The following is a 27908-nucleotide window of genomic DNA, read 5'->3' on the forward strand; positions in this document are numbered from 1 at the left end:
ATGAACAAGCGATCGCTTCTCGGAACCTGGGTGGCCCTTTTGGTGATAACTGCACGGCAGCGAGGTGAGTATCTCCCGCTCGGGCGCTGGGAGGCTGACGCTCGTCAGCTGTGCTGGGAAAGCGGTCGCTTCGGAGCAGTGCTGTGCCCAGAGACCCCAGAAGTATGGAGGGCTTGGAAAACACACCCAGCCCGCTGGCTGGAGCAAGGACAAGAACCATGGTGAACTTAGTGTTTCCCGTGGGGAGGGAGGGACAGCTGATTTTAAGGGTGAGCGCTAAGCGGGGAGATTGGTGCACCTTTGTGGGTGAGCACAGGTGCCAATTTTGCGCAAGGGACAGCTTGTGTCGCAGGAGGTGGATCAGCAGCCTGCGCAAATGGCCCTCACTTCATTGAGAGCAATGAAGTGACGATTGTTTACATTGAACGAGGAGCTGGCATGCCATGCTGTATATGAAGCTGGCAGAGCCGGCAGGAAATACAGGCCACAGAAGTTGTTGAGCTCGGTGAACGTTTTACGTATGCGTGCATATATCGTATGCGTGCATGTATGTGTGCACACGGGGCATTCCAGAGGTTGGAATGGCCTTGCCAGTCGCTACGAAATAGGAGTTTGAAAAAGTTCTGCTGTTAGGACTGCTGAGCAGGCTGACCAACCTACGTCCAGTAAAGGGCACACTGGGTGAGTTATAGCAAAATGTCACGGTTTGTGGGTAGTGAGGTTCCCCTGGGGTGCTCGCAGAGGACACCCGACAGCAGATGTGGAGGTGCCTCTGGTGGGGTCGCAGGGCTGCAGCCCGCGGCGGGAAGCCTCTCCCTACACTCGTGCCTTGTTTCTCATGGTGCATTTTGTTTCGTGAAGAGCTGGTGGTCACGTCTGGATGAGGCCCTGTGCAACCTGCTCTGATCTGCTCAGGGGTCAGCCCTGCTTTGGGTGGGAGGTGAGACCGACCGGCAGCCAGGGACCCCTCCCGAGCCATGGTTTTCCATGATGTTGAAAAGCACAGGAGCAGCTCCCTAGTCTCGTGGGGTAATGAATCTTTGTCGTGTTTCAATTCGAAGAAGGGCAAGCGGAGCTGCTATGGGCAGGAAAAGCCTCTGTAGTTCGGTAATCTGGCAGATGTGCGCTGCTTGGCTGGTACTAGATGTGTGGCTGGCTCGAGGACCTCTAGCAAGGGAGCCTAGAGCTGGGGCATCGGAAAATCTGGAAGCTGTTTCCCTGGTCAGCTGCTGAGTTGACATCAGGCTGAGGACAGCTCAGGCAAAAGTTGCGACTCTTTCCTCATGCGGGAAATGAGGCCACCAGTTCACCCGTGGGAAATGCCACCGGGGCAAAAATCATGATCAGTGGGGCCCGCTGGGCTGCTCGGCTAGATGACACGATGCATGCAAAGGTATGGTAGTGTCACACTAGTAGTGCTAAAGAAGCTGGCATCAAGAAGTTTTTGCTGAGTTTTGTGTTTAAAAAAGAAGCAAAATCCGTATCTCATAGCTATGTCTCAGCTGTAATAACTCATCAGGTGCGTAACAGCTGCGAAAAGACTTGTTTTACTACCTGGCAGCCAGGAGTTTTGTTGCGGCCCTTTGGATATACCTGTGAAACCAGGCTTGTGGCTCGGACACCATCACGTGCCACCTCCCTTTATGTCCGGCGGGGCACTCAGGCCACACGTGTGCATCTTAGGAAGTCAGGACGCCAGCAAGGTTAGGCCAGGCTTCCCCTAGTCTCCTTTCTCCCCGAGGAAAGTTGGACCAGTTGAGCCTGTGAAGAAGGGTCAGCCGGCAACTCCCTCTGCTCCCAGGCAGTTTCGAGCAGGGAGCATCCTCAGGGTGGCTAGGAGAGAGCATCCCCCAGCTTGGGCAACACCAAGAGCCCCTCCTGCGTCCGTAACGGCAGGGCGCAGAGCAAGCTGTCCTCAGCTGGAGGCCCCTGAACAGCGCAGGGTAGGGCCTAGGAAATAAAAGCACATCCTGAATCCAGGCGAACAGAGCTGGGATTGTTCAGAGCCCGGTGGCTCATGTCGGCCAAGATTGAATGTCACAAGGACAGGGTGCTGCTTTTCTACATCAAAGAATGGAGGAGGGGGAAGAAAACCTGGCAAAATCCCCATTTGCTCTGTGAGAAGCCACACCAGTAGCTAACTGGAGGAAACGGGGGATGAGATGACAGCAGAGATCTGGCAGGGGCTGGAACGAGAAAGGACGTGCCCTAGGGCCAGAAGTGCCCGCTTGTGACTCAGGCTGATGGAAAATGGATTTTAGTCCGGTAGAAAGTGGCAGGCTTGTGTTGAAATATGTCAAAACCGTCTTCTGAAATATTTTTAGGAGAGGCAATTATGTTCACCGGCAGTGCCTTTTAGCAGGAAATTTAATTTTGCCAGGAAACGTCAGAGCAGTCATGACACCTCGGGCCGTAACCAGCAGCACTCGGGGGTCTGGCGGGGCAGGCTGGCCCTGGTTCCGAGAGGGCTCTGCTGTGCAGGCAGGAGGAAGGTGGCCGCTGCCAGAAGCGTGGCTCTGGGGGTCGGTCTTGGTGCTGTTTGGTCCCCAGTCACCTAAGCACCTCACCATCTGAAACAGCAAGTCCTGCCCATCCTGGAGCAGGGTGGGACGGACCTGTTGTCCCGATGTGAAGCCGAGACATAGGCGTTATGACTTGATCACAGTTACACAGAAAGCAAAACGTGCAGCTGCGAGCTGTACGCACATCTTGTGGTCACTTTGCTGTTGCCCTAAATAACCTTTGGATGATGCTCTCTCTGATGACCCTGTCCTAGAGCCAGTCCCAGAGCTAGCACCTCTGCCCTGGCTTGAACCAACATTTGGCTGCTGGTGCTGCAGGGTTTTGGTGCTGTTTTCCTCAGTGGCAGCGACGCAGAATATGGCATCGTGGCCAAGTACCGGTTTGGCTAGTCACTGTTAGTCTGCAGCCACAAGCGCACAGCATAGAATTTCACCCCTGGCCCAAAGCCTCGCATGGCTTAGGCGCAGGCTGGTGGCCAGCAGACCTTCTGCATCCCCGGTGCGGACGCACCGGGGAAGGAGTTGAGGGCAAGGCAGTGATTTTGCTCTTCGCAGGAGGTCAACTTTTGGTGATAGGCAACCCCGGGGCCCCTGCCAGGGCCTCTCTGAAGTCAGGACCAGTCCTGCCATTGCTGTAAGGACTCTCTCCTCCCTCTCCTTGCAGCTCACACCATGGCGAGTCTCTATCCATTCTGGCAGAACGACACGAAAACGCCCAAAGTTGATGATGGAAGCTCTCCCGAAATCAAAATCTCCGTCCCATTCATCTTTTTTGGAGCCCCATACAGAAGCATTTATGTAAGTGGAGAAGTAGACCTTCCCTTTATTCTTTCCCCTGCAGCTGCATTTTAAACGCTCTCTCCCCATCATCAGGAATCAGATTTATTAGCACCTACCTGACAAGTTCTTAGATTTCATGAACTGATAGGTTTTATGATTAAGAAAGTCAAAGGTATATTTAATGGGCTAATGTTCATGGGGAAGGAATATAAAAGGCAATAAATTTTCTTTGTAGGTGATTAAATGGTACGGCAAAGCTAAGGCCTTGACACAAGGAACATTATTCCTGTTACATGACAAGAAACAAGAACATGCAGAGACCTGCAGGGGGAAAAGAAAGGGCAACGGTTTGGACCCGTATGTAGGTGCCCGAGACAAGGACAGGCTGCTGCTGTTCTTAGATGACGGCACAGCAAAAGTCTTGCAAAGGGGACACCGGCTCCTCTGGGCTCGGCTAAGAGAGGGTTCACCTGAGCGCATCAAAACGGTGCCTTAGACAGGGGCCTAAGTCAGCGTGACCATATGCCAGATCCCGAGCGCGTCCATGTTTTGTGGTGAGCTGGTCTCTGTGGGTATGCCCGGTCCAAAGTGGGATATAAACCTGCCAGCCCTGCAGGTTCAGAAGAGAGGCGAAGACTCATTTGTTCCCCTGCCTGACCGGCTCATATTTGTACATGGCAATACTGGGAAAGCAGCAATCCCGAGGGGGGTTTCGAGTCCTTGTGTGGTGGGAGATTTCAGCATCCGGGACAGCACGGCCACTTGCTCTCCATGCTTTGCAAAAATAATTGTTTTGGGGAGCATCTTCAGCAGACTCTGGGGAGGCTGCCCTTGGCACCATGTGTCACGCTGCTCTTGGGGAGCCCCAGGATCTGTGGCAGACGACAAAGCCGAAGGCAGCGGGCCCGATGCTTTAGCTCTTTTGCCCGGGAGCCCTCACCCGTGTCATACGACCAAGTCTCTCAGTGCTGCAGAGCTGCTCTCCAAAGGCTGGGTAAACCCAGGGTGCCAAGGCAGGGTCCCTGCCGAGCCGGGTGCCATCCTGCTCCGGTGGGTGCCTCTCCTGCGTTGTCCCGTAGGAGCCCTGTTTTGCAGACTTTTCAGGGTTTTGTCCCGCTTGGGGCTTCCTGCACTCAGCCTTTGCCCACCACTGGTAGGATGAAGTTGAATCTCTGCCTAGATGGTCAGGCTGTCTCACCGGCTGTCATTATTATAAGCCACCCTCTGCCAAAAGTCGCTCACCCCGCATTTTCTGATAAACCAGCAGCTTTCTGCTACCTGCAAAGGCTTGCTCAAACCAAAGCGGGTCTCTTTGTGCAGGTCAACAACAACGGCGTGATTTCCTTCAACGCGCTCGTCAGCCAGTTCACGCCAGAAGCCTTCCCCCTGACAGACGGCCGGGCCTTCGTCGCGCCTTTCTGGGCGGACGTGCACAACGGCATCCGGGGAGAAATCTACTACAGGGAGAGCACGGACCCCGAGCTGCTGAGGAGAGCCTCCAAAGACATCCGCAAGCACTTCAAAGACATGTCCTCTTTCTCCGCCATCTGGATCTTCATCGCCACGTGGGAGGAAGTCACTTTCTACGGAGGAAGCAGCACGACTCCAGTAAGAGCAATCAGCTGTGCTTCTTGACGGGTGGTGGCTGATGGTTGAGTGTATGTCTGTATATATATATAACTGTCCTGGCCTTTGTGCATAAAATTGAGTGAGTCGTTTTGTCTTCCCACTCCTCGCTTCCCTTTCAGGCAAAGGAGCACCACGGTCCTTTCGTTCTCTCCTGCGGGAGCCGTACGAGCCTCACTCCCTGCTCTCAGATCTCCAGGGAAAGCGTTGCCTTTTCAGCGTTTGTAGGCAGTGTGCCTAAACAAGGCTCCGACACCAGTTAGGAGTTTTCAGCTTGATCATAGTGTGGTTATTTTTTGTTAGATGCAAATGCAGATTTCATTTTTCCTTTGTGCTGTGATACGCGAACTTCACTTCACCTGTGCTTCCGCAGTGATAAAACAGAGCTATTTGTGCAGGGGCTACAGGTACCTTGGAAGACAGGCCTTTATAAAGGAGCCAAAGTTTTGGCCTTGAACAGTAGCTCTGTCATGATACAAACCACTTGAGGCTCCCACCCGCTCCTGCGCAGCCAGTTTGAAGAGTGATTCAGTTTGAAGGCACGTTATCATGGCAGTAATGGGGCCAGGGTGTTGGGCGAGACGCAAAGCACCCTGTAGCAGCTGGCCGGGTACCGAAAGCAGCCTCACTGTGCGCGTGGCATCTGAGCGTGCAGAGGTGCGTGTCCTCAGGGCGTGCACGTAGAGCAGGCTTCTCCCGAGACTGTGACATGGTGAGCGGTGCCCAGGGATGGAGCAGAGAATGAGGGGCATGCCAAAGTGTGCACGTGCTTGCAGCTTGCCCCGAAGTGGGACTGGAGGGCAGCCCCCCTGCTGACCCCCTGTGCTGGGTCAGGTCTGTCCACTACAGGGGTCCAGGATAAAGTGGTCCCGCACTCAGCCCCGGGGAGAGGGAGCAGGGCCTCCTAACACAGGGGAAAGAGAGCGCGAGGCAGCGGGGTGACGGAAAGAATGGGCTGTGGAGGTGGATGGGAAGCCCTTTGTTGTTTGGCTGGCCAGCCATAATCTTCTGCTCTGTGCTCCCTTCTTCTCCTTGTCACCCTCTTGAGGCTGGATTTTGTAACTCGCCCTTCCCTCACCACCGCTCACGTCTACCCGGGATTCAATACAAGTCTGCTCAGTTTTGCACCCTGAGCTCGCCTTGCAAGGCCACAGCAGCTTTGAAACTAAGCTAAGGTCGTTATTTGCTCCTTGCAGATGCAAGGAGCAATGGCTGCTCTGGCAGAAAAGGCCCTAGTTCAGGAATCTGTGGTAAATTAAGTTTTGGAAGTAATCCACTCACCGAGGAGTTGGAGACAGGAAAGAGAAAATGGGAACTTTAATTTATATTTATTTGGCAAAAAACCCTTTTCCTTTCAAATCATGACAGCTTTTTCTGTGGCAGAGGCTGAAACGCTCTCTCCGCAGCACTAATCCAAGAGGGCGGCGAGGGCATCTCGTAGAAAAGGGTTGAACGGCTGCTCTGAAATCCTGTGCGGACATTGAGATAGGAAGGGGAAAACCAAAGGGAATACTGACAGCGGTTTTGCGATGACAACTGCCCTGTCTGCATGGGGAGACTGATCCAGACTGACCAGAGAGTCACGCTAGCAGCTCAGCCATGGTAGCTCTGCTGTATTTCCATATTGTGCAAGCTGTATCTCTGAGGATGGGGATGCAATGTTTTTCAGGGCACGTCGCTGGTAGGACCTGGGCAGAAGATTGGGGGGCAGAGAGCGAGGGATCCCTGCTATTGTTTGGGGAAAGGGTTGTTTAGGATTAGCCTGTGTACTGTGAGTGCCAAAAGCTGGCTTCTTCTGTCTCGAGGAGTTGGCTCTGATAAACAGTTCAGCTCTTTTCCATTTGTTAGAGAGGCTCGAGATTTAATGCATATTCTTTGCCAGTCCTGGCAGTGCTTGCAGAAAAAAAAATACATATATATATTTGCAGACAGCAAGCAATATAGAGATTCGTGTATTGCCTGAAGAATTACATTTGCAACACAATGCAATTTATTTTGTTATAGAGCAGCCTTCCCGTTCAATAGCAGCCAGGGCTCCAGGTTGGCACGTGGAATAGCACGATGCAACTTAAGCAGGAAATTCATCGCATTGCAGAAAAGCTGCAGAAAACAATTTTGCGAATGTGGCCTCGGGGACGCTGCGGTTACTGTCTCTCAATGACACCCGAGCAAATGGGTTCAGTTTTTGAGAGCCTTGTTAGATGGCTAGGGTGCTTGATGCGTGTTTGGCCACGAGTGCCAAACAGGGAAATGTTTGTGGTTCCTGTAAGTGCTCCTAACAAGGACCGCTGGCCATCCGAAACCTCCTGGTACCAGGTCAGCTCCTGCCACCCTCCAAGAGGCACCTGACCAGAGCAGGGTTTGTTGCTCCATCGAAGAGCCGTTGTTGCGCTATCAAAGCAATACTGCCTTTATGTGTGAGGGCCTTCTGATCTGACAGTGGTGGGAAAAGACTCTTGGCAAAGGTGAGCAAGCGTGCCCAGGAGGTGAAGAGGAAACCAGACGTAGGAGGCAGAATCCCAGGGAAAGGATGCAGGAATGGAAACGGTGGCTTCCCGTTAGCTCACTCTCCTGCTTGCCCCGGTGTGAACTGTGCTATTTGCAGCTGCCGTGAGGCAGCTCTGCCCACACCTCTCGCTTTCCCTGACAGCTCATACAGGCTGCTTCGCCTCCATTTTAAAGATTTCTCATGGCAGGAGCCTAATGCGCCTTGGAAGTGACATCCCTTGTGGCATGCAAGTAGTGAGTGCAGCCGTGGGGTCCCCTCCTCAGTCTTCAGGCGTTTGTGCTCACCTCAGCACCAATAATCAAACTAGCGGGTTTGCTGTAAGGGAATGTAAAGTGGAGCAAAGTGACCCCCAGCCCCTCGGTGCTCTGGCGTCCTCCCTTCGTCCAGCAGCACATGTGAACTGTTGTTAATGTGGAGTAGCTCAGCTCTCGCTGGCAGGGTAAGACCTAGTGCTTCCTAGCATGAGATGATTCGATCAACGTGCTTTCCCATATCGCCTGATAATTGTTTCTGTGGCTGTAGTTTCCTTCACAGTTTGCAGCACCCAGGCAGCTGGGCTCCTAGTATTGGTCTTGAATAATTAAAGGAGGGGGCAGCCCGTGCTTTGTCCCCTGCTAAAATTCTGCTCGCTCAGAGGCAGGAGGAGCAGTTGTTTATCACAGCATAATCCCGGCGCAGAGCGGTCTAGGGCAGGCAGGGATGGGAAGGACGGGAAAATCCAGAAAGCTGAGAGAAGTGATTCACTGTTAGTTCCCAGTGATGACCTCTGCTGCTGGATCTGCACGGAGAGAGGGGATATCTCAAGGGGAGAGGCCTCTTCTGTCTTTCTGAGCAACTGTAAAAGGGAAGAGCTCGGGGCTATGCCACCCTCGCCAGCTGGCAAAGCCTGCCCTTCTCGCATGGGGCCCAGGATGGCAGTCGCGTGAATGTATCTGGAGTTTGAGGGGGCTGGAAATGCAGAGTCATTTCAAGTGAAAGGACGAATGTGAGCAGCGGATTGAACAGGTACCGAGGGATTTGGCAGCCAAGCAAAGCGTATAATATACATGGTTGACTTGGATGCAATCCACCGTTAACGGTATTGTAGCATATGAATGCGGAAGGGAAGCAGGTAAGATAATGCGGCGAGGAACAAAGCTAAGATAGAGTAATGGAAGATAACGGGTCATAACAACCCAAATCCTGCTGATTGCTTTTTCCTCGTGAGTTTATTCTCATGCTGCCATCTATTGGCGTTAAATTGGATTGGAGATGGTTTTGTAGTCCTCCCAGGTGGAGGCAGTGGTGGGGATGGGAGCTGGCGGAGTCACAGCAGCGAGGGAGAGTGTATTTCAGGTCTCATTCAGCTTCTGCTGCTCTTCACCGCAAGGCTCCTGTGTCTCGCCCGGGCCAGAGACAAACGTGGCAGAAGGGCAGGCAAGCAGTGTGAGAAAAGCAGTCTCACCTTGTGAATGTGTTCATGGTTTTCAACAGGTAAACACTTTCCAAGCTGTCCTGATCACAGATGGAGTATTGTCTTTTGCCATATTTAACTACCACGAAATCAGCTGGACCACGGGGACAGCCAGCGGAGGGGACCCCCTGACCGGTCTTGGTGGGGTGATGGCTCAGGTGAGGCTCTTGCTCCCATATCCCCACCTCTGTCGAGCTCTCGGATGGCTGCCTGTAGCTTTCCCAATGTATCCATGCTCGCTCATGCCATTTGGTCCCTCAACATCCCCAGCACTGGCCTTGCAAGCCCACTGCCAGGCACAGTGGGACAAGTGCCCCAAAATTTGGTGTCAACAGCGGTGCCGCAGCCAGTCCATCTGCCCGAGGGGGGTGAGGTTCCCTGCCTAAGGGGAGCCTTCCTCCGTTGCTTCCTCACTTTATCTCGGCCATTCAATACATATACCCATAGATCTATATATACATACATACGTATGTATACATGCATACATAAATGTGTAAATATACATCCATGCTGCTTGTAGTACCTGTTGAGCTTTTCACTCACATTCAAACTACCTGAAAATTGAAATCCCTGAAAAGAGACTTTAAAACTAAAGAAGATATGCTAAGGAGTTATTGCGGGGGCCAGAGAAGTGTGGGAATACAGCATCGCTTTCCCGTAGCAAAGAGGTGTGATGAAATTTGCGCTCTCTCTGTTTCAGGCTGGCTTCAATGGCGGAAATATCACTAACTTCTTTAGCATCCCGGGCTCCAGAACCCTAGACATAGTCAATATTGAAGAAACAACCAACGTTAACATCCCTGGGCGCTGGGCTTTCAAAATAGATGGCAGAGAAATAGATCCAGCCAATGGCTGCAGCCTGAGAGGTAAGGGGGATACAGCATTGCTTTTTTTTCAAGTTTTGGGGTGCAGCGTAGGAAAAGGTAATACTGTTGGGAAGCTGGTGGAGAGGTGCCTGACTGGTCTGGGCTTCTGTGAGATTTGTGGTTTTGCCAAGGCATCTCCTCGAGCTGCAGCTGTGGGGACAGAAACACGCGAGTGGGCACAGGCCCCGTGCGCGTTTCTGAGTCGCTGCACGCAGCGCAAAGTCATCACCCAACTTCCAGCAATAATTGTCTGCCCTCTGCAAAAGGCTAACGCCCTGAAGAGTGGACAGAGAGGTTTGTCATTGTTTGGCATGTCTTGTTCAGCAGGAGAGCATCCTCGGCAGCGTATGCGAAGAAGCCATCATCAGATGTTGTTTTCCCTTTGTCCCCACTGGCATTGCCTCTCCCAGGGGGATGCCGGCACACTCACGGATGGCCGGACCCGGCTTGCAAAATTCTCAGTGCAGAGAAGGCCTCACTTGGCAGCTCAGAGAAAACTGAGAGGGGCCCATAAACACTCGGGAGTCTTCTCTGCTCTCGGTGTTGCTTTCAACCACCAGCAAGTAAAACTGTCATCCGTGCTAGGTTTTTTTCCTTCCTGGGATTTTAGTAGCATGGTATTGCTGTAAACCTCCATTTCTGCAGCCCAGAAGCAGAACCCTAACCCGAAGTCAAGGGTGGATGGTGCTGCAGTGTTTCACAGGAATTTAATGCCACCAAGCTGTCGTCTCGATTCTTTTCTGCGACACTGATTGTGGCAACGGGAAAGACCTGCAGATGACAATTTCTTCTTGTCCCCAGAGTGGGAAAGCCGATGGTGTGGTTCCATTTCCCTTGTTTCTGCAGGAGGAATAGCAGGTTTTCCAGGCAGGACAAATGCCATGCCCCTGCACCAGTTACAGCATCTGTGCATGTGTCACCAACAGCGTGGGGATAGAAAGAGATTAATAAATGCACACAGTGACTGCACAGGGACTCTGCTGCAGAGAGATTATTACATTACCATTTGACAAATAAAACTGTCAGGAGCGTCCGCTGTGCCCCGTGAGTCTTTCTAGCAAGAAAGAATTGTCACTTGCCGACGGACACTGGAGATGCACCGCTCTGAGACATGTAGGCTTCTTTATGTCCTGGTTTAGGACTGTACCAAAGAAGGCTCACGGGACCCCGAGGCTCTTGCAGCCCCAGCGGAGGTTTTGGGTCCAACCGCTCCAGCCACTTTCAGCTGCCAACCCCAGGAAGAAAGGCTAGACTTTGCAAAGGGGCTTGAAAGCCAGTCTCGGCTTTGCAGGTGATGAGGGCGGCGTGGGTAGATCCCGCCACTGGATTTGCGTTTCACGGTGGACAGCTGGTTGCCCTCCATGAGAGAATACGCAGCGTGAGGTGTCGGAGGCAAGGGAGCCCGCCGTGCCTAACGGTGCTCGCTTGCCCAAATTCCCCCTACCAGGACAGTTGGCGCGGGAGCCCTCGTAAGTGGGTCTTGCTAAGAGGAGATGTTGTTTGTTGCAGGGAAGCGGAAAATAGCTTTTTTTGTACGAGGCAGGGAAGAGAACAAAAAGTTTACGAGAGGTAAATTCAGGCAGCGCACACGGCGGAAGCCGCGCGCATGAGAAGTGTGAAAGACGGCCATATGGAGGAGAGGGAAACTCTCACGGGTATTTGCCACCCTTGTTCTCTCGTCTTCTCTCTGCCTCTCACGTCTCTCACCAGACAAACCTGCCTCCCTTTACAGTACCGCCGTGTAACAAGTCTGCTCAGTCTATTGCTGTGTGATCTCTCACCGTTTCCTGTCGTCACTGGTGTACGGTGTGGAAGTTACTTATCAGCAGCTCTTTGGTTTCATAACTACCATGAGCACTTTCTGAATGGGAGTGAATTGCCTCTGGGCCACCGATGGCAGAGTTGCTCTTCGACCGGCAAAGTTATGTCAACGGAGGAATTACAGAGATGGTGACAAAGCTGAAGGACGGCACAAGTACAGCAACAGTGCAGGAAATGGCCTCCAAAAGGCGCAAGCTTTCCCTTTGAGAAAATAGCACAAATGGCTCTTGTGTCCTGTGATACTGAAGCAGAGCAAGGGTGGTGGGTGTCCAAAATGGAAGGAATAGCCTTCAAGCTAGCCAGCCTGCGTGGTGCAGCACCAACCCTGGATTGGTGTCAGCGCTTGCACCATCCCATGGACTTGCAGCATGGGTAGGACTTGAAGGGGATGCACTTGTACACTGAAAACGAAGCTTGTGATCGCAGCGCTTTGCTGAGTGGCTCTTGCGGGGTGTCTGTGCAAAGAAAGCAGCCAAGAAGCCCAGTAGCAGGACACTTTGGCAGCGGTCTCAATCGTAGGGCCAGCAGACGCCTCCAAGGACTGATGCGGTGTGGTTAGAGCGTGTTCCTCTGTTTAGAGAAGTGATGTAGCGTGGGTTTTTCACTTTCTGTCTTTCTAGGACAGTTTCTCCGTCAAGGGGAGATCTTCTGGGACAATGCCAACTGCACTACCAAGTGCCGCTGCCTGGACTTCAACAACGAGATCTTCTGCCAGGAGATGGCTTGCGGCCCCTTTGAAGTGTGCGAGCCGAAGACCAAGTTCTTCCAGTGCGTGCCGGTGGAGAGCAGCACCTGCGTGGTGTTCGGAGATCCACATTACCACACCTTCGACGGCTTCCTCTTTCACTTCCAGGGTTCCTGCTCCTACCTCCTCACCAGGCAGTGCTGGCCAGGCTCCCAGCTGCCCTACTTCAACGTGGAGGCCAAGAACGAGAACCGAGGCGGCTCCTCCGTCTCCTGGCTGAGGGATATTTTTGTGGAGGTCTACTCGCACAAGATTGTCCTCCCCAAAGGCAGCTTTGGGAAAGCGAAGGTAAGAGCCCCGCTGAAAGGGGACAACTTGCCAGGTTGGCTCCTCCGAGGCGGCAGCAGGACTGTGACAGCAGCCTGAGGAGTGTGGGATGGCAATTCTGGGCCCCACGCGTCCCTTGGGGAACGGGCACGGGTGACAGGCATGGCAGCAAATGCCTGTGGCTTATCAACGGCTGACTTCTGCACACGTCCCTAACCCTAAGACCCCATAACAGGGCTGTACAGCTCCTGTCTGTGTCCCAGTATGAGGGCTCTGCTATTTCTTGTGCCAGCTCAGTCATCTGGTATTGTTCCCGCAGGTGGATGACTTGGTGGTGTCCCTACCCATCTCTCTGGAACTGGGCGCAATAAAAGTCTACCAAAGTGGCTTATCCACAGCCCTGGAGACCGACTTCGGCCTGCTGGTGACCTACGATGGAGAACACTACGCTTCCGTCTCCGTTCCAGGCACGTACATCAACGCCACGTGTGGGCTGTGTGGGAACTACAATAAAGATCCCGAGGACGATACCCTCCGCTCAGACGGGAGGTTGGCCGCGTCCGTGATGGACCTGGGTGAGAGCTGGCGAGTGCCGCACCCTGAGCGGAAATGCTCGCCTGGCTGCTTGGACAACTGCAGCCTCTGCGACGCCGCCACTGAATCTCTCTATTTCACCTCCGAATACTGCGGCTTCATCAACAAGAGCGGTGGGCCGCTGTGGGAGTGTGGTGCCGTCGTGGACCCCACAGCCTTTGTCCACAGCTGCGTCTATGACCTCTGCAGCATGCGGGGTAACGGCACTGGCCTGTGCCAAGCCATCCAGGCATACACCGCGGTTTGCCAGGCGCTGGGCATCTCGGTGGGAGAGTGGCGCACCCAGACGGGTTGCGGTAAGTGTTTGCGTGCTTCTGCCGGGAGCCTTCCCCTCTGGAAGAGGGGAGCAATTTCAGGGGTCTGCCCCTGTGCCCAGCAGTGCGTGAGATGAGGGGGGAGAAATCCAGGGAGGGAGTTAAGCGAGAGCCGATCGGTCCCTCTTCTCCGTGGCATCAGACTCTTGCACCATCAAAAGGGTGGCACGAGTCAGGCACGAGGCGGGAGCTCTGCATTGCTCTGCAGACGGTCGGCTGCTGTGATGAGAGATGGAGGCTGGACCGGAACGGGGACTGGCCAACAGCACACTTCTTGGCTCACCCTCCTCGCTTGTGGCATTACATAGCTGTGGGCGGCTCGATGGCTCTGGGGCTGTTTTGGAGAAGCTATTGCTTGCACAAGTGGAATGGCTGGGGAGGCACGGGAGGGAAATGGAGGGGCCAATTCTACCGTCAAGCAGGGTTCCCAGGTCACTCTGTGTTGTCTCTGTTGTGGGTCAATGGGAAAGAGGTAACTGGCCCCGAGCCATGCCATAATATGGTCCTCCTGTTGTTTGTCTCCCCCCTGCACCCACAGCGATGGCTGTGCGGTGCCCAGAGCTCAGCCACTACTCGGTGTGCGCCAGCAGCTGCCCCGCCACATGTTCGGACCTCACGGCCCCGCTGGCCTGCTCCTCCCCATGCGCCGAGGGCTGTGAGTGCAACGAGGGCCATGTCCTTAGCATGGACCGCTGCGTCCCCATCCAGAAGTGTGGCTGCAATGTGGACGGCCGGTATTACGCCATCGGCGAGTCTTTCTGGGCAGCGGCAGACTGCACAGTAGAGTGCGAGTGTGAGGAAGGTGGGGAGGCCAGGTGCTTTAACACCACCTGCCCCGAAGGAAAGGTCTGCACCATTGAGAACGGCTACCGGGGCTGCTACCCTAAGCGGGAGAGCCTGTGTTTGGTGGGACAGAACCAGGTACTGCAGACGTTTGACGGCATTGCCTTCCCCTATCCGCTGGAGCACTCCTACATGCTGCTCAAAACCTGTCCAGAGAGACCGGACTTCATCGAGGTGGACATCAGCCAAAAGAAGCCCGGATCCACTCCCAACGGACCACGCGTTGTGCGGATCCAGGCAGTCGGCCAAGAGGTGAAGATCGGAGGCGCCAGCCTGTCTGAGATCAAGGTAAAGGTGCTGCTGTCAGGGCAGTCCACCCCGGGGAGGGGAGGCGGTGGCTCGCGCTGTGATCTGATGTCCCTTTGAAGAAGGGCTTGCAGGTCTGTGGCCCCAGACCATTCCCCCAGGTCAGGGCCTCAAGAACTACAGTGGCACTTGGAGGAAACCCGTGTGGGCCACCACTGCATGGAAGCCCTTTAGGTGCCTACAAAGTTGTTGTCGCAGTGCCATTATTCCCATTTGCTTGCTAAGTCAGCTCTGGAGACTTTCATGACGTTGCAGGAAACTTGTTTTTTCCCTGGAAAAACTTTCTCTGTTTGTGGGGCAAAATGCGAGGAAACAGCTGTATGCCCCCACTCAAAAGAGGCTCTAGGCCTTGGAGGGTGGGGTCTGGGTCAGGAAGCATTTAGTGTACCCAGCGTGGCGTGGCCAGCAGATGGGAACGGCCATGCAAAGTCGCATTGCCCTCCCTGAAGAGTCTCAATCTGCTTGTTACTTGTAGGTGAACGGTTATGACGTGGAGCTGCCCTATTTCCACCCTTCCGGACGCCTGGAAATCTACCGTAACGACAACAGCACCGTGATGGAGTTGGAGGGGCTCCTGGCTATCAGCTACTATGATTCGGGCCTCCTGGAGATCCGCCTCTCTACCACCTACTTCAACTGTACCGGGGGCCTGTGCGGCTTCTTCAACGGCAACGCCAGCGATGAGTTCTGCCTGCCCAAGGGCAAGTGCACGGACAACCTGGAGCTCTTCCTGGAGAGCTGGACCACGTTTGACGAGATCTGCAATGGGGAGTGTGGGGACCTCCTCAAGGCTTGCAACAACGACTCGGAGCTGCTCAAGTCCTACAGGAGCCGCTCCAACTGTGGCATCATCAACGACCCTACCAACAGCTCCTTCCTGGAGTGCCACAGCGTGGTCAACGTCTCAGCCTACTACAGGACATGCCTCTTCCGCCTGTGCCAGAGCGGGGGCAACCGGTCAGAGCTGTGTGACTCAGTGGCGCGCTACGCTGGCGCCTGCAAGAACGCCGAGGTGGACGTTGACCAGTGGAGGAGCCACAGTTTTTGCCGTGAGTCCGCCAAAGCTTTTGAGTACCTGGGGCGGGGAGAAGGGGATGTAGACACCGCCGACCTCGGGCAGAGTCTTTTTGTCAGGAGCTTGTGGGTGTACAGAGGTAGAGCAGCTTTTCTTACGGGATGCCAAAAAGTACGGGCTCTCTTTCCCCCCCTCCTCCCTCACGTCTGGTGGGTACCCCTTACCCGCAGGGTGCTCCTCTGTGGCTGAGCTGGAAGACACTCAATAGCAGAAGGGCTGTGTGGGCGGGAGGTCCTGATCTGACGGCACTTATGGCAGCATTAGATGTCCAAAGTCATATGAAGGGGTAGGGGTGGAGGTGTCTAAACGCTGGCAATCTGGGGCAATTTTCCTATTCTCTTCCCTACCAGTCCACCAAAGATCGGCTTTGCCATTGGAAGAGCTATGTCCCGTAGAGCTTTCTGCCGTGTGGGAGGCTGGCACGTGCAAAGCGCTCTCCTGCGCAGCGTACAGAAGGGAAAGGGGAATTGTGGTAGGAATGCAATGTCTCCCAAGCCCAAAGGCAAGGCAGCGCCACCCCATGTACCGACGGTAGTTTCTAAGCAGCATTCATGCCGGCAGAGACAGACTTCCCAGTGAGGCGATTTCAGCGTGGCATTTCAGGAGGCATCAGGAGTTTTATGATGCAGTGTAGGAGCATTCCAGAGCCGCAGATGGTGTCTGACAGTGCTGTACGCCACCACCAGAGGATAATTTGAATAACACTTGGTTTTAGCTGTCGTTATAAACTTGCTGTTGATGGGAAAACATTGATAATTCAGAAGTGAATGTGAAAAATCCCCAGCGTGGAAGTACATGGCGGAGAAGCGGCCCCCATCTCCACCACAGAGGTTTGAGGAAGGTGTCCATTAGAGAAGGGGGGAGCGGTGCATCCTCTCCATTCCGGGTGGCAGCCCAAGGCCAAGCCCTGGCCTCGTACCCTCCAAAATAGTGGGAGGGGGTGTCGCTTGGCACGTGGCTGGACAGGGCTGTGATGTGAGGAGGGTGATGGCCAAGAGGAGAAGGGGTTGCAAAGGGGATGGGAAGAGCTGATGGCCAGCAAGGTGCTGGGACTGTTTCCCCTCTTGCTTTTTTCCCCCCGAATTAGTCACTGCTAACCCCGTTCCCACCTTTTGCCTGTTTCCCCACCCCGTGCTGCCCCAGGGCTGCCAGAGCTGGGAAATCACGCTCCATGTTTGTTGGCCCTGCAGCTCTCGCCTGCCCAGAGAACAGCCATTTTGAGGAGTGCATGAGCTGCGTGGAGACCTGCGAGACCCTGGCCACAGGCCCCATCTGCGCAGAAGCCTGCGCGGAGGGCTGCCAGTGCGACGAGGGCTTCGCCCTCCGCGGCACCCGCTGCGTTCCTCGTGGCGAGTGTGGCTGCAACTTCGAGGGGCGCCAGCTGGCCACCAACCAGACCTTTTGGATGGACATTGCCTGCCACTTCCTCTGCTACTGCAACGGTTCTGACAACAGTGTGTACTGCGAGAACATCTCCTGCAAGGATGACGAGTACTGCCTGGAGGAGAACGGCCTCTACTACTGCCACGTCCGCACCGATGCCTCCTGCATCATCTCTGGCTATGGACACTACCTGACTTTTGACAGCTACTCTTTCGACTTCCAGAGCAGCTGCGCATTGGTCCTGTGCACCACAATCACTCGGCCGAGGGTAGAGCGCTCGGACACTTTCCCAGCGTTCACCATCACAGCCAAGAATGAGGATCGGGACACCTCTCTGGCCCTGTGGGTGAAACAAGTCGAAGTGGAGGTCTTCAATTACAACATCATCATACACCGTGCCTACAAATATACCGTGCTGGTGAGTGTGGGGCCACGAGGGTCAGGGTTATTTCTCCATGCCGTGGCTCCCAAACGGCGAAGCAATTCCCTAGGCATGAGGCCTTAACAGCTTGCAAGGTTTTCCGGGGGTTGGGAAGGGCGTACGCTCGGGCTTGTTTCTAGGGTGCCACCAGGTGCAGCTTTTGGAGGGAACTTCCATTTTGGCTGCCTTGTTTTGGATGTAGAAGTAAGGCCGGCAGGAACCTTGCTCCGGGAGCGCCGAGCTGCCCTCCTTCATGTCCTCCCATGGAAGCTCCGATCATCATCCTCACTCATGGTGCATCTCATTTCCTTCCCTGCAGATCAACGATGAGCGTCTCTACCTGCCCCTGAAGCTGGGCCAGGGCAAAGTGAACATCTTTGCCTTTGGTTTTCACATCGTGGTTGAGACTGACTTTGGGCTGAAGGTGGTGTATGACTGGAAGACCTTCCTCTCCATCACTATCCCACGCAGCTTCCAAAACTTGACCTATGGCCTCTGTGGCCGCTACAACGGCAATCCTGAGGATGACCTGGTGGCCGCAGGTGGCGTGCCAGCTGCCAGCGTTGCCGACTTTGTCCAGAGCTGGGCGAAGCGGGACGCATTCTGCCGCGTGGGCTGTGGTGACCGCTGCCCTGCCTGTGGGAAGGTGGAAGGCTTCTGGAAACCCCAGCAGCTCTGCAGCCTCATCCCGAGTCAAAGCGGTGTCTTCGCCAAGTGCCACAGCAAGATCAGCCCTGGCTTCTTCTACAAGAATTGCCTCTTCGACACCTGCGTCGATGGGGGAGCCATGCAAACGGCCTGCAGTTGGCTGCAGAATTACGCCAGCACGTGCCAAACACAGGGCATCACCATTATCGGCTGGAGGAACTTCACCTCATGCTGTAAGTGATGCCCTTCTTCCCTAGAGGTGCTTCCCAAGGCTGTCTACCGTAGCCATAGCACTTCCCAGAGCTCACCTAATAGAGAGGTAGCAGAGCTACCTCCGGGCCATCAACCCGGACACGTCCCGGGTCCCCACGGTCAGCGCCTGGGGATGGCCCCAGGGATCCCCTCCTCCCTGCAGGATAAGGGGGCTGTCGACGGAGTGGTGAGCTAAAGCAGTGCAGTAGGTGTGCACGTAGTCACTGTCGAGCACACGAAACCAACCTGTGTGCAGACCAGGGAGGGGGAGGCTGACGGCCCGGCAGCTGCTCCCTCCTGCGCTTGTGGGGTGGGGCGGGTGTGTGGGATTGGGTCTGGGGCGCTATGTTCTCTTGGAGTTGTTACAAACTGCATGTGGTATAGCAGGAGCAGGGATGGAAAGGGGGAAGCCTCAAGTTCAGAAGGTATCAGCCATCCCTCCATTGTTAAGCAGGAATTGTATTAGTCAGCTTCAAAGCCAGGAGTATGTGTTTGTTCTAATGAAGCTGCATGTTCTTGTCAATAAGATTATGATGCGATGTTCAATTAGACTCCTGAGGACAGGGGCCGCGAGCCTCTCTGGCAGCCGATTTATCTGGCAAATCAGATGGGAAGTAATTGTCTTTGCTAACAAGACTGAAAATTAAATTTATGTTGTTCTTCCTTCTAACAAGCAAACTCGTGGCTCAGAAGGCACCTCTGTCACCGGGCAGGGGCAGCGAGGCCACTGACTGGCACCCTGCACGCCGGGTCTGAAACGGTCCCTGGTGAGCCGGTGGGGCACGGGCAGAGGTGGCCTGCCCAGGCATGGACAACAGCCCTCGCAGGCTTCGCTCTCTGATGGGCCAGCAAAAACACGTCCCCTGAAATGTGTCCCCACGTGGACAGCGCGGAGGCTTCATATGCTGCCTGAAAGGCCCCAGGGCCAGCACGGGCATCTCTTTTGGAGGGAGATGTTAATCTGGTGAGCAGGCTTGTTTGCAGGAGAGCAGGGAGCACGGGGAAAGGGCTCTCGGGAAACTGGCATGCAGGAGCTCAGAGACAGCGGTGAGTAACGGAGAAGTGTTGCTCAGCTGGGACTAGCTGACGTCAACTGGCAAGTGGCATAGGATGGAGGGACGAAGGCTGCTTTTTCCCTTCAGTTGCATGCCCGGGAGCTCCAGGTCCCTTTCTGGGCAATGCGGTCCATGTTAACCACCTTGGCAGGGGAGTTAGCTGCCCAGGGACACCAGCAGTGGGGATTACGGCCCCACGTGTGGCTGGCCGCCAGGTTGGTTTTGTCTGGGGAGCTAATCTGTATCCATTTTGTCCTCTGGTAACGTTGCAGCCGTCAGCTGTCCCCCCAACAGCCACTACGAGAGCTGTGTGTCCTTGTGCCAGCCCCGATGCGCCGCCATCCGGCTGAAGAGCGACTGCAGCCACTACTGTGTGGAGGGATGCCAGTGCGACCCTGGGTATGTCCTCAACGGCAAGAGCTGCATCTTACCCCACAACTGCGGCTGCTACTCTGACGGCAAATACTATGAGGTATGCTGCTCACATCCTTCTCTCGGCCTTTCTCCCAGTCTCTTTCTGACATTCCTGGGCAGTATCTCGTGCCCTGAGCAGAGACAGTGGTCAGGCCAGGCCGGTACCGGGTGTTGCACTGGGTCCGTTCGCTGGGGTAACAGGGTCGGAGCCTCAGTCAGAGAGTGCTCTGCAGGACCTGGAGGGACAGGTCGTCTCCTTCATCAAAGTCATACATGTCTGCTGGTCCATGGTCATGCTTGGGGATTGCTCTGAAGTCTGGTGTGTTTGCACCAAGCAAGAGTGGGTGGGGAACAAGGGGCAGAGCACGCAGACGTGCATCAAGTGAAGGTGGAGAGAGGCAAAGCGGGCTCCGTAGTGAAGCCCCAGCAATGGCCCGTGGGATGTTTGCTGGTGTTTGCTGGGGCCAAGCTGTCCTGTGGTCTCCCAAGTCCTGCTCTGAGCTGCAGAGCATATTACCATTGCTCCTGCTGGAGGAGTCCTTGTGTCGGGGCTGGGGTCCAGCTCTGATCTGACTACCGGCATGTGCTCAGGTCAGGTGGCTTGCACGTCAGGGGCACCTCTCCCATGACAGTCTCATTTCCAGCCCAAGCCTCGCATAGACGCTCTTTTGGAACTCCGGTCCAAGGAAGGCTGGCATAGAGCAAGGAAGCCTCAATCCGAGGGCCCCATGGGAATTATAGCTCCTGAGGAGTGGAAAGGTGGAGTCGGTAAGACTCCATGAGGCAAGAGCCCAGTACCACACTGGTGATGGAAACCATGGTTGTCGGTGGGGGTATGGATGATGCAGTGGCAGCATGGGGCTCTCGTGGCTCTAGTGGGTACCAGGGATAGAGAAGAGAGGGTTGTCCTCTCATGGTGTGCTGTGTAACGAGTCTTTCTGTCTGGCAAAATCATCACGTAGTTGTTGGATGAGGGTGACTCGGGTGTCAGGCAGGGATGGGAGGGAACTGGTGGAGGGGGGAAAGAAAGGGTGGTGACTGGGAAGACTGGCTTTGATGAGTGCCAAAGTCCACTACTGTATGACCACATTATTCTAGGTATTCCACATGAGATGGATTTACTGTTTCACATGAAATTTACTTATTTGTAGCTATTGGATGTTACTTGGGAGTTTGATTCAGCAGGGTGTTGTGCTGGTGGCATTGCTCGTATTATAGTGGGTTGTATTTTGTGTCAGTGAAACTGTTCTCCATAAGGTGTCTTTGCCAAGCCCCACACCCATAACAAGCCAGTATAGGGACCCTAGCAGACGGGTTGGTGGCCGGCAGGGCACAAGAAAGGGGTGAAGGAGGTATTTAGCACGCTGTGTTTTTTGTGCGTGTACAAGAGGCAAGGGAGGTTGCGGTGGCAGTGGAAACGTGCAGTTTCCTCATGCCTGCAGGTAGCAGACATGTTGCGAGGTAGGTGCAAGCTGCCAGTGTGTTCTTTGCACCTTTTCCTCTGTCCTCGTTGCCCGCTCTCTCTTGCCGTGCAGCAGAAGGGCGTAAACCTTGGCCCAAGCAGAGGGTAGGGCGGGGGTCCCCAGCCCTCCCGGCCAGTGACGGGTCCCTCTTTTAGCCCAAGCAGCTATTCTGGAATGGGGACTGCACCCGACGGTGCCGCTGCTTCCGGCGCAACCTCATCCAGTGCGACCCACGGCACTGCAAGTCAGATGAGGAGTGCGCCCTGCGCAATGGTGTCCGCGGCTGCTTCAGCACCAGGAGCTCCTTCTGCCTGGCAGCGGGCGGTGGTGTCTTCCGCACCTTCGATGGGGCCTTCCTCCGTTTCCCTGCCAACTGTGCCTTCGTCCTCTCCACCATCTGCCAGAAGCTGCCCGACTTCTCCTTCCAGCTCATCATCAACTTTGACAAGTGGTCCTCACCCAACCTCACCATCATCTCCCCTGTGTACTTCTACATCAACGAGGAGCAGATCCTCATCAGCGACAGGAATACCGTCAAGGTAAGGTCTCATCAGGGGCATCCACCCCCTCCAGAGAGGGGCCATGGGCCAGGCGTCGGGGGACTGGCTCCCGAGTGGAGGACAATGGTGCGCAGGGCCGCACGATGGTCTCTGCAAGGGCCCTGGAAGGCTCTGTCGGTGGCTTTGCATCCCGGTCGAAGCAGCTCTACAGGTGAGGGATGCGGCCGTCATCTGTCGGGCTTTGCAGAAGGATGCCGGCTGGGACAAAAGGGCCAGCAGGAGGCGAGGCCATTCACAGCCCAGGATTTTGTAGGCATGTACCCGTCCACCTCTCGGTGGCACGGGCGAAGCTGTCCTTTTGAGCGGAGGGGTATGGAGGGCTGGCTATCACTGCGGTGTCACTCGGTGTCTGAAGGGCACCGTCTGTGGCCTTTCCTGGTGAGTGATGAGTCCCAGGCTAGAGCCTCTGCATGTGAGTAGGATTCCCTTTACGGTGCAGCCTCGTGTGGGCATTTAAGGGAGGTGGTGTGCTCAGAGCAATCCGTCGGGCCAGAAGGAGGAGGAGGATATGCTGGCCCCTGCCAAAGACAAGGTGGTGTGTTTTCATGGCTGGGATATTGGGAGGCAGTCGCAGAGTCATTTGAGGGTGGCTTGTGCTCGCATTCATACGCGGAGGGGATGGGAGGGATGTCAGCCTTTTGTCCTTTCCCACGCCAGGTGAATGGCAGCCATGTGAACATCCCCTTCATCACGGGGCTTTCCACAAAGATCTTCAGCCAGGAGGGCTTCCTGGTCATCGACTCCAGCCCCGACATCCAGATCCGCTACAACGGTTTCAACGTCATCAAAATCACTATCAGTGAGCGGCTGCAGAACAAGGTGTGTGGCCTCTGCGGCAACTTCAACGGTGACCAGACGGATGACTATGCAACATTGCGGGGGAAGCCGGCGGTCAGCAGCGTGGTGCTGGCACAGAGCTGGAAGACCAACGGCATGCAGAAGAGGTGAGCAGTCGGACCGCCCCTCCCTGCTGGGCAGGAGCGGGGCTGGCCATGACGGGAGCCCCTGCAATGTGTCCGGTGCCCACAGCTGCAACGAGCTGCAGTATTCGCAGTACGCCGCCTACTGCGACAACGTCCAGATCCAGGAGCTGCAGAGCGACAGCTACTGCCTGAAGCTGACGGACATGAAAGGCTTCTTCCAGCCTTGCTATGGCCTCCTGGACCCCCTGCCCTTTTACGAGTCCTGCTTTCTAGATGGCTGCTACAACCACAAGAAGGTCCAGCTGTGTGGCTCGCTGGCCGCCTACGGCGAGGCCTGCCGCACCTTTGGCATCCTGGGCACCGAGTGGATCGAGAAGGAGAATTGCTGTAAGAGAGCTGGGGGCCGTTTGGGTCGAGAGAAGCCACGTCCCGCCGGGACCGCAACTGGCGGGAGAGGGGGAGAGGGGCCGTCGGGGAGGGGGTGGCCCGTGGTGGTTGGAGGTGCCCGCCCTGCGTTCTGAGGATAAAGATCGTGTTTGCGCTCCGTCTTGTGCTGTTTAGCAGGAGTGGTGGAAGACCCCTGCGTGGGTGCTGACTGCCCCAACCGCAGCTGCGAGCTGGACAATGGCGGCGAGCTGTGTGGCTGCATTGAGCCCCCACCCTATGGGAACAGTGAGTCCTCCGGTCCCGGACACAGGGTCGGCATTGAGTGGCGTGGGCGCGTGTTAGGCTGTCGGACTGCTGGGGCTTCAGGAAGGGAGGTGCCAAGGGCCAAGACCTCTACCAAGATGGGGTTTCGTGACCGTGCGCAGTTCAGGATGGGAGCAGGTTTTCTGGAGCGCACGTTATGGGCATCTCTAGCTTGGGAGCACTTTGAGCAGCAGGGACGTTGGACAAGCAAAGTGTTCTGCAGTAGATGATCCCAGTCCATTTCTGGCGGTGGGGAGGAGGACCGGGTGGGCCGGCAGCCTGGGCCTGTGGCGCTATTTGTGCTGACCTGAAGCTGTCTCATCTTCTCCTCTAGCCACCCATGACATCATTGATGCAGAGGTGACCTGCAAAGCTGCCCAAATGGAGGTGTCAATCTCAAAGTGCAAGCTGTTCCAGCTGGGCTTTGAGCGCGAGGGAGTGCGAGTCAACGACCGCCACTGCCCTGGTATCGAAGGAGAGGACTTCATCTCCTTCCAGATCAACAACACCAAGGGCAACTGTGGCAACGTGGTGCAGGTGAGCCGGGGCACAGGGCACACAAGGCTGGGAGTCAAGGCTGGGCTGTTCATCTTGGGTGTCTCGTCATTCATGAGAACTTGAGGGCGGAGAAGGCTGGGGGAGCGTGCCTTTGGGAGACGGCTTGATGGAGCGAAAGGGACCCGAGAGTTGGCTGGTGCCTGGGATACGCACGTAGCTCTGACCATCGATTGGGGCAGCTTGCATTTGGGCAGTAGGTCGCAGGCGGGCTTTGTAGCACGCAGGGTCTTTTGGCGTGGGGTCGCTGTCACCCTGCTGACTGGCATCTCAGTCCAGAGGATGCAGGAGGAGGCAGAGGAGTAGTTGGGAGGCTGAACAGAGCGGTCTGTGTATTCTGAGCCTTTACATATGCGAGGAATTTGTTGGCATGGGGAACATTGAGGTAGCGCAGCTTTGTGCCAGCCGGGCAGTCTTCCTCTGCAGCAGCGGCGGCCTGGCTTGATGCTGGCCTCAGGACAGGGGCACACATCAGTGTGAGTGACACTCGGGAGGTGCTTTCATGGGATAGGGGTCAGGGAAAACAGAGGCAGGTCTTGTAGAGTAAGAATGCTGCCCAGTGGTCCCTAGCCCTGCCATTCCGTACCGTTTCTGGCCAGAGGCGGTGGGGGGGCGGCAGGGCCCTTGGCGTTGTGCAGCTTGTTTAGGAGCCGAGGCATTCGTTAGGAGCAGGGGAGCAGAGATGGCCGGTCTCGAGCAACGCCCTGCATTCCTTCTGCAGTCAAACAGCACGCATATAGTGTACAAGAACACGGTGTGGATCGAGAGCGCAAACAACACAGGCAACATCATCACCCGGGACCGGACCATCAACGTGGAGTTTTCCTGCGCCTATGAGCTGGATATCAAGATCTCCCTGGATTCGGTCGTGCGGCCGATGCTCAGGTAGGAGCCAGGGCAAGACGCATGGCCTCTCCCATTACGTAGGCGCGGGAGGGCACGGGCAGAGGGTGGGGCAGTGAGGGTCCAAAGCGAGGCACCGAGTCGGGGGTTCGTAGCCTTTCCTCCATCCAAGCTGGTATTTTTTTTGTCTTCGTTAGCGTGATTAACCTGACGGTGCCGACGCAGGAAGGGAGCTTCACAACCAAGATGGCCCTGTACAAGAACTCATCCTACAAGCACCCCTACCGGCAGGGTGAGGTGGTGCTCACCACCCGAGACGTGCTCTACGTGGGGGTCTTTGTCGTCGGGGCTGATTCCAACCACTTGATCCTGATGCTGAACAAGTGCTACGCAACCCCCTCGCGGGACAGCAATGACAAGCTGCGCTACTTCATCATTGAGGGAGGGTGAGCGACCGCGGGCCAGGCGGCCCAGCACGCCCTGTTGTTTTTTCTCGTGTCTGTCGGGGAGGGTGCTCGAAGGGGCAGCGGTGTCAGTTGGAACAGGGACCTTTCGGTCAGTGAGACAGTTGACCAAGATCTGGAAAGGGTGGGGAACAGGGCAGCTCACATTGTTAGCGCGGGAGTTAGTTTGCTTAGCGTAGATGTAGCCGGAGGCCCTGCATGCAACGGAGTCCCGGCCGCAGAGAGAAGTGGCCTTCCTCATGTCGCCGATGCCACAGGCGTCAGGGCATCTGTAGGAGACGGGGGGATGTGAATCACGGTGGAGGCGTCTTGGGAAGCTGGAGTACAACAAAGTTGGATGTGCCAGGTAGAGGTCACGCTACAGAGGCAGGGCATGACACCCTCATCCAGAGGAGGCAGGCACAGCGGGATCTAAGCGTGCTGCCACGGGACCCAGGGCAAGGGACCTTATGGGGACAGGGGCGAGCAGCATCCCTTGAGCAAGGGAGGGCCGGGCAAGTGTTGGTGTTTTGCACAGGTGCCAAAACATGAAGGACAACACTATTGGCATAGAGGAGAACGGGGTATCATTGACATGTCGCTTCCACGTCACTGTCTTCAAGTTCATCGGGGATTATGATGAAGTTCACCTCCACTGTGCTGTCTCGCTCTGCGATTCGGAGAAATACTCCTGCAAAATAGTAAGTGGGGCAAGTGCCAAGGGACAGGTCCCTCGCTTTGCAGGGCTCCAGTGGAGCGCAGTGAGCCTGGTTGACCTGGCATCAGAGAGGCAGCTGGAGATGTAGCCCCAGGGCTGAGGCCAGGAGGGTTGCGTGTCCTTCTAGGTGCCGGGAGGAGAGTCCCGCCATGGGCAGTTCGCCTCGGGACCCGTGCTCTCTGAGCCTGGTTGCAGGGTCCCTTCGGGAGCCGAGCCGGCTGGAGGGGCACGGAGGGGCCTGGGCAGGGGCCAAGAGTGATGGAGGCGGTGTTTATCCCCATGTAGAACTGCCCTCAGCACACAAGGATGGCCAGCACGTTCACCAAGGAGCCCAAGGAGCAGATCATCTCAGTGGGGCCTATTAGGAGGAAGCGTAAGTGTGTGTGATCCCAGGGAAGGCAGCGGGGGGTTTGTCTGCCATCGGGGTTAAGCCCAGTGGCGTTCTGTGGGGCAGTGCCTGGGTGTGGCAGGATCCTGGGGCATGGGGGCAAGGGAGTGTGCGTGCATGTGTCCTGTGGGGAGAGGCTGTTCCGTTGAGCAGAAATCAGGACAAGTGCAAGAGAGCGTTCAGGGGGTTTTTGCTGCCAGGAGGTGAGGGCGGAGGGCGTGCGGGTGCCAGTTGGATGGGCACAGGTGTGGGCCACATTGGAGGTCCATCTCACTCGGGGATGTGTGTTCCTCGGGGCCTGTGGGTGGTCGCACAGGAGGTGGCACGACGGCAGGGTGGGCGGCGGGAGCCTGGGATGGCACGAGGCACTCTGTTTCTGGCCACGTGTCCCCGTGCTGTCGGTGCTCCTCTTTGTCTTCCCAAAAGGCCCCTGGAGGGTTGTGAGCATCAGACTAGGTGCTGCTTTGGGGTCATGGGGGAAGACAGGAGCCTAGTTGGATCCTAGTGTTGTCCCCACGCTGTGTGTGACATGAGAGCATGCCTGGCAGGTGATGAGCATGCTCTTGTGTATGCCCCATTGTTGGGGGCATACAATGGGGGCCCCATTGTTGTAGCAGGGAGTGTGGGAGTGTGGGTCTTAGGCAGCCAAGGATCAGGGGCTTGGGGTCTGGGAGCATTGCTCAGGTGTCCTCCTTTGCTCTTTGTGCCCAGGATCGGACTGGTGCGAGGACAACGGAGGCTGCGAGCAGATCTGCACAAGCCAGGTGGATGGACCCCTGTGCAGCTGCGTGACAGGGATGCTGCAAGGGGACGGCAAGAGCTGCAGGGGCAAGTACTGGGCGCGGCACAGGAGGAGTCGGGGCAAGCATAGCAGGGGGCTTCCATGACTGAGCTGAGGGGCCATGGGGGTGAGTAGCCTGGGAAAGGTGGCTGGAACGTGTGGCGTGTCAGATAGGAGGGAGGCAGAGGGCAGGGAGCCAGGTGCGTGCCGTTCCCAGGGGATGGAGGTGCCTGGTGGCATGGTGCCTGAGGGCTGTGAGGCCAACGATGGCAGACTTTGAAGAGCTGGCAGGCAGTCAGTTGCATAGGTGGTGATGGTGTATAGTATGGCTCAGGGCAGCGGTAGGGTAGAGTAGAGGCCACAGGTAGAGTCCACTAAGGGGCTTGTGGCGGGGGGGGGGGGGGGGCGGCCAGCAATGAGATAGGGCACCCAGGAAGGCACGGGACTGGTGTGGTTCACGGGACACCTGGGGTGTCAGGGGGAAGGGAGGTGCCCGTTGCGTGTGTGCCGGGGCCCCAGCTCACATGGGTCTTGTTGTTGTGTTGGCAGCCTCCAGCTCTTCAGGGGAACGCTGCGCCCAAGCGACCCTCCTGGTGGTGGCCCAGCTGTGGCTGTGGCTGCACGCAGCTCCGCAGGACCTGACCTTGTAG

General features: G+C 56.0%; 1 protein-coding gene across 1 annotated transcript; it reads left to right on the plus strand.

Annotated features, from left to right (window-relative positions):
* Window positions 1-27908, plus strand: TECTA (tectorin alpha). The gene is made up of 23 exons (XM_076358351.1): window positions 1-64; window positions 3187-3320; window positions 4623-4910; window positions 8911-9048; window positions 9591-9756; window positions 12198-12610; window positions 12909-13479; window positions 14036-14628; window positions 15122-15695; window positions 16912-17522; window positions 17845-18406; window positions 19753-19952; window positions 21513-21896; window positions 22575-22861; window positions 22947-23227; window positions 23402-23512; window positions 23865-24067; window positions 24807-24970; window positions 25126-25374; window positions 25910-26072; window positions 26375-26462; window positions 27189-27305; window positions 27808-27908. Exons 1-23 carry the CDS (start codon window positions 1-3, stop codon window positions 27906-27908), a joined length of 6462 nt encoding a protein of 2153 aa, XP_076214466.1.

This window comes from Aptenodytes patagonicus, chromosome 23 (assembly GCF_965638725.1).
Source record: "Aptenodytes patagonicus chromosome 23, bAptPat1.pri.cur, whole genome shotgun sequence".
NCBI lineage: Eukaryota > Metazoa > Chordata > Aves > Sphenisciformes > Spheniscidae > Aptenodytes > Aptenodytes patagonicus.

Bases quoted from the DNA above. Each gene is read 5' to 3' on its own strand.
- TECTA (XM_076358351.1), top strand. From the start codon at position 1: ATGAACAAGCGATCGCTTCTCGGAACCTGGGTGGCCCTTTTGGTGATA. The intron at 3,321-4,622 runs GTAAGTGGAGAA...CTCTTTGTGCAG, and splicing joins CCCCATACAGAAGCATTTAT to GTCAACAACAACGGCGTGAT. The intron at 4,911-8,910 runs GTAAGAGCAATC...GGTTTTCAACAG, and splicing joins GAGGAAGCAGCACGACTCCA to GTAAACACTTTCCAAGCTGT.